The following is a 5,880-nucleotide window of genomic DNA, read 5'->3' as shown; positions in this document are numbered from 1 at the left end:
CAAAAAATCAACAAGAGACCATTAAAAGGCAACTACAGACTGTATTTGAAAGTTGGAAAAGATAGGAGGGAAAGATAGTTACATAGGTCCCTAACATGGTATGACTTTTTAGGATCTAAGGGGTTAAGGAATGACTTAGAAGCCCGATGGCCCACTACAAATAAGCAAGGAATGTTATCGAATAGTTAAAAATGTCATATCAGGCACAGTTGATATTGAAAGTACTTGGTGGTTTAAGGTCATTCTGACCTGAAAACACAAAACTAGCAGAGTTCTGAGTGCGTAATAAAAACTGGTAGTAGAAACCATAGTATCATAAAGCAGGAATTTGCTGACTGGTACCAGGTTGATAAGATAAAGAAATGTGTTTTGGCTATACATGAGTGTTGGCAAAATTGTTTTACTTTTACTGAAAATCTTAGGAGGTGACTAATTACAGAACAGTCACGCTCATGATGAACTTTTGCAATCTTTGCTGTATATATTTCAAACCTTGCAGCTGCAAAAATACACTCAGACTTTCATCAAGCTCCTTTGTGTCTGTTTGTCATTCGCCAACTCCTTGTCCACTCTCTCGACGACCCTGTTCCCGTGGGACTGAACTGCCCCGGTCTGGGCTGGTCCGTCGCACCTAGTTCTCTCAGGGGGGCCTGTCCCTCCTCCATTGCCCTCTAGCCCCTGATATCCATGGGAACCTCCCCTGGTAATGACCAAGTATTTCTAATGGCTCCTACAAGCCAGTCCATCAGGGACTGATTCCCCTGTACTGCCTCAGATTATGCAGCCCGTGTCTCAAGGAAGGATGGGTGGTTATACTGCTCAGCTTTTCTGCTTCTGCAGCACTTAAACTAATATCATCTGCACGCATGTCCCACAGTCTTAACAAGTCAAGTGGTAAGGGGCTCCTTCACTGCTTGTTTGAAAGTCTTCCCTAGCCCCAACAGCTCCAGTGCTGAGTGTTCTCTGGTTGCCACAGTCTCTCTCATGGGACCACTGTCAAGGCCTCCATCAGCATGCTGAACCACGGATTTTCTCTTTCTTTGTATTAAAGTTCAAACCCTAGGGGCATCTCCAGCTATTTCAAGGTCATTCCCTTCCTCATAATTATCTGCCTCCTCCCATGGGTTCCAGGTTTTGAGGTCCTAGGATGAGCCTTGTATTATAGATTTAATCTGGGCTCTCTTCCCCTTTTGGCCCCCTAGCCATAAAAAAGGGCAGGATAGCACCCCTATCTCTCTTTCTCTTTTATTCGATTTGCTGGCAAAGTCAGAGGCCAGTTCTGAAGAGGCCGGTCTCGTACCCCTTTCTTACTGCCGTTCCTGTCTTACACCCGCAGTCTCAGTCTGGGTTATCTCCTCAGCCTGGAACAGATCTCCTATTACCTGTAAGAGCGGCCAGACTGCCTCTGCAGCTGTTTGTTGGCAGTTTCACCCTTGCTGTGCTACTCCCAAGGCTTGTAATGTCTGCTGCAGACCTTCGGCTGCTCTCAAAGCATCTCCATACTCTCACGGCAGACCTCATCAGTCAAGCAGTCATGCCACTTCATACCACCTACAAGAAGACTGCCATCCCAGATGTCCCCCACTGACATCGTCCACTCAGACGGCCTAACCCTAGTTACACATCTCATTACCCATGCCACTGCCACTATCCCCACCAGCCCTATGGGGATAGCTCACCACATCAAAATTTCCTGCCAGCAGTCGCCTCTTATCTAGCGTCCCTTCCATTGCTGGTCTCCTTCCCCATATCTGAGACAACATCATCCTCACTTTGAGAAGCCAGTGAATTTATTAGACTTTAGTTAAAAGTCCTTCTGGGAGGTGTAAATAATGTCCCCTCCCCAATTAGTCCGTACAACAAAATGAGGCTTATTTTCACCGAACTCGTCTGGGAAACCAGTGCATTTTATTGTGCTTACTTACAAAGCAATGAGGGTTTATTTGCAGAAGTGTGGGTGCTCTCCTTAGGAGGCCATGCTGGAAAGTCTTCATCCAAGTGTGGACTGTGACTTTCCCACAGTCTCACAAAATGGCAAGAGACCCTCTCCACAACTTCCTCAGCTTACATACCCTTAGTTCCTTCCCCTTGTGTAACTATGACTGACTGGTTGGTTGGGAGGTGTGGCTGACTTTCCATGCCCCTCCTTTCCTGTGGCGTATAATAGTCACAAACCTAGCTGTCATGGTCTTAGGCAAGTGGGTGCAAGTCATGCTTGGGAAGAAGGCATCTGCCCATGGTCTGCCTTTTGGAGAACAGTTCTATGCAACAGCTGCCTTCCCAGGCTTCTCTGTACACATTACATGACTCTTCTCTCTGCCTTTCTGTCCACCAGGTACAACATGCCTCTCTTACCTCTCTCCTGCTGCAATCCCAGGCCTTGCTTCCTCAACTGAAGCAACAAAGACTGACCATTAACACTATATCCCAGTTCCCAGGATAGTTCATCTGATTGGTCTTCAAGGGTCAGGTTCTCTCTACCCCTGTCCAATCTACCCTGGCTGATGAGCCAAGCTAGAAAATATAGTTGTGAATATACCTGTCTCTCCCTATTCTGGAGGAATATGAAAGCATTCGTCTCAGCAGAGAAGGGAGAATTATGAGATGGTAACACTCAAAGGTGTAGGATTCAGTGGTTTTTGTTTGTTTGTTTGGGCAGTCTTTCTATGTAGCCCAGGCATTTCTGGAGCTCATTATGCAGCTCAGTCTGTCCTCAAACTGCTGGCAGTCCTCCAGAGTGCTGGGATTATAGGCAAGAACTATTACAACATGCTCACATTCTTCATTTCGAACACAATCTACCTTATCTTATATGGAAAAGAAATTTGTGAAAGATTCTTAGGTAACTCACAGTTCTCTAGAGTCAAGCTTGAAAGCTACACGTGGGGGAGTAGAGCGTGAACAACACTGCACTATGATTCAGCATCGACTGCCAGTGTAGACACTATCCATGACACCAGATCCAGGAAGTTCCACCATAGTGGCAGCCCAAAGCCACTTCCTCTGTCACTACCATTTGCAGAGGCTAGTTCACATGGGCTACCCTCCTGACATGCTTCTCTTCCCAAAGCACTTTACTGGGATGTGTCAACTTGAGGACACCTCATGTCTGGAGCAACTTTGCAAGGTAAGAGTATTTCATCTTTTTATGAGTTCCCCATAGTGATGGAATTCCTACTGAAGACATTCTTCAGACACAGCAGAATGTTCTCAAGATCATGGGCGTCACACGTGACCGACATTCCTTGGAGAGCTCTCTGATACTGCAAGACAGAGTTAAAAGGAGGAAAGATTGGGAAGAGATGGTTATTGGATTAGGGTTACTATTATGATAATTTACTGTATATTTCAAAATAGCAAAAGGAAAGGATTGTAAAAGTCTTCAAACACAAAGAAATGGTAAAAGTTTGAAGCTGGGCCTAGTGAACAGCTATACTTCTACCTACTTAGAATTTGAGTTTTGAGGTGATTTGATTACTACATATTATCTTCCTATATTGAAATACCACATCAGACCTAATAATATGTATAATTATTAAATGCAGCAATTTTAAAAGGTGGTGGTACAGGTTTATATCCCCAGCTACTCAGGCAGCTGAGGCAGGCAGATCACAAGTTCAAAGCCTGTCTGGGAAATTTAGTGAGACCTGGTCACACTAAATTTACTATCTTTATTTTATGTGTACGTATGTATTGCCTGCATGTAGGTAAGTGCACCAGTGTCGTGCAATGCCCTCAGGGGACAGAAGATGCTGTCAGATCCCCTGAAACTGGAGTTACAGACAGTTGTTAGGTGCCATGTGGGTTCTGGGATTGGAACCTGGGTCTTCTGCAAGAACAGTCAGTGTTCTTAACCGCTGAGCCATCTCTCCAGCCCCTTTTATTTTTTTAAAGAGTCAGGGATGTAGTTCAGTGGTAGAGTGAGTGCTGGTCTAGTGTAGAGTCCTAGGTTCCATCTCTTATCTTTGTTAACCTTGTGCACCATGATGGGGCCAGACTGTCCCAGGTGCAACATTAATTCCCACATCTTATAATCCTATCATTATCTCAGAACTAGTGTTAGAGTTGACTCAAAAAGGAGAAATGGTCAGGATCAACTTTGAGTGGTTCCGAGGTCAAAGAAGAGGGGATTTGTGTGCTGTTGGGGAGCAGGAGGACCCCAAACCCATTCCTGAAGGCCTGGTAGGGGCTGTTGCTATCACTGGAGGGGGATTGGGAATGTCATGCTCAGTATGTGTCTCTCTCAGAGCAAACCAATTCCTTTCCTGACAAAGCAATTCTTATCCTTGTCTGAAGGCTTGGAGAGGAAAGGTCATTCCTGTGACTGATGGTGAGCAGGTCACCTCCACCTCTGCTAATGTAGTTTTGCAGGTTCCCAGCTTAGATGGGACACAGAGTGGGACAGAGAAGGTGACAAAGCCTTATGGAAAGCTGGGCTGCTCAAGTGAGGTGGGATGGCATGAGGGACTGCTCCTGTCACTGCTGGCATGGATCAGGGACATTTAGGAGAGCTGGGCTGAGTTTAATCACAGCGCAGCGCAGAGCTGTTTAATTTGCACCTGTTAGGAACAGTCGTGGTGCACTTGTAAATTGGGGGTTGTAAATGGGGTTCACCTTGTCAGACTTCACTCACAGGAAGGTTTGGAGGCTGTTTAGGAATGACATTTTAGGGGTTCTGGGGGCTTAGGGTCTGAAGTTTACCCTCTACCCATCCCCCTGATTGCAGAACACATAACTGCATTAGAAGCTCCAGGGTACCAATCTACATCCTAAGTGTGTGCATGTGCGTATACATGTATGTATGCATATGTGTGTATATACACTGTGGAGAAAAGGCACAGACACTTAGTAAGGCCTGGAAATCTGTATATTTATGACATTTACTAAAGCCATTTAATTCTTTATTCGAGAGTAAAGAATCTTTGATAGATCCCTTTTTCATATAAGGTAGGCTATGTTCACAATGAAGAACACTGAATGTGAGCAGGGTGAGCAGGATTTGGGAGGTCAGGGGCTCCTGCCCTCCACGAGGCCCCTCCATTTCCATGCTCACCTGGCTTGCCCAACACTTCAGCTACTTTCACTCCCATCTATGGGTAAAATGCTATGCTGATCCCACTCCTGAGGGGCCTCTTTGGTCCTTTTCCTTTATTTAATTCAATAAATTGGCTTTCTATGTGCAGAAGGGCACATATCGATCACCTGTCTGTCTATGATCTAAGGGTCTGTCATCTACTTACCAGCTGTCTTTCTGTCTACCTGTTTTTCTATCATCTTTCTGTCATTAGCTCTAAATTCCTTACATGTTATTAGAATTATTTAAGTCTCACAAGTCTATGAGGAATTGTAAGTTCTGGTGAATAAACTGAGGCACAGAAAGCTCGCTTGAGCTCTTTCACCTCACAGAGGTGGGAAGGGGCAGAGCTTAGGCCATGGGGCTCCAAAGCTCAGCACCGCACTCCTTCCCCTCTGCCTGACTTTAGCAGGGTCTGTACAGCCCAGACTGGGCCTCAGCAACCCCTCCTGCCTGAGCTGTGCATGGGGCAGTCCTAGTTCTCAAGACTGAAGCTACATGGTGCCAATCTATTATTGTTTCAGAGCATATGTTGAAATATCATAACCCTCAGTTAAAAATGTTAAAATTCCATGCTTTTGGGGTGGTTCTCCCAGAGACTTGTGAAACGTGGGGAACTCTTCCTTCATAACTCCATGGTCCTTTGTCAACCCTTGTGGGGATCACAGGGCTATGGCCAGTCTTTGGAGACTGGTGGGGGATTGAGTGTCCAGTTACATTATAAGGCATTGAAGAACTGAGGGCTCTTTGTACACTCCATGATGATGGCACCCATGTGTTGGTTAGGCAACAGGACTTGAAGGCCT

General features: G+C 45.6%; 1 protein-coding gene across 1 annotated transcript in view; it reads right to left on the bottom strand.

The window, feature by feature from the left end:
• Nucleotides 1-1,886: 1,886 nt before the first annotated feature.
• LOC103728720 (retinol-binding protein 1) overlaps nt 1,887-5,880 on the bottom strand; it is a 29,834-nt gene continuing 25,840 nt past the window's right edge. Inside the window, exon 3 of the mRNA XM_008826677.3 lies at nt 1,887-3,263. Coding sequence (XP_008824899.2) covers nt 3,147-3,263 — 117 coding nt within the window. The 3' untranslated portion in view covers nt 1,887-3,146. The remainder of the gene's footprint in view (nt 3,264-5,880) is intronic.

This window comes from Nannospalax galili, unplaced genomic scaffold (assembly GCF_000622305.1).
Source record: "Nannospalax galili isolate Female #2095 unplaced genomic scaffold, S.galili_v1.0 scaffold11732, whole genome shotgun sequence".
In the NCBI taxonomy this organism is placed as follows: domain Eukaryota; kingdom Metazoa; phylum Chordata; class Mammalia; order Rodentia; family Spalacidae; genus Nannospalax; species Nannospalax galili.
This window is presented reverse-complemented; position numbering and strand designations above follow the sequence as displayed.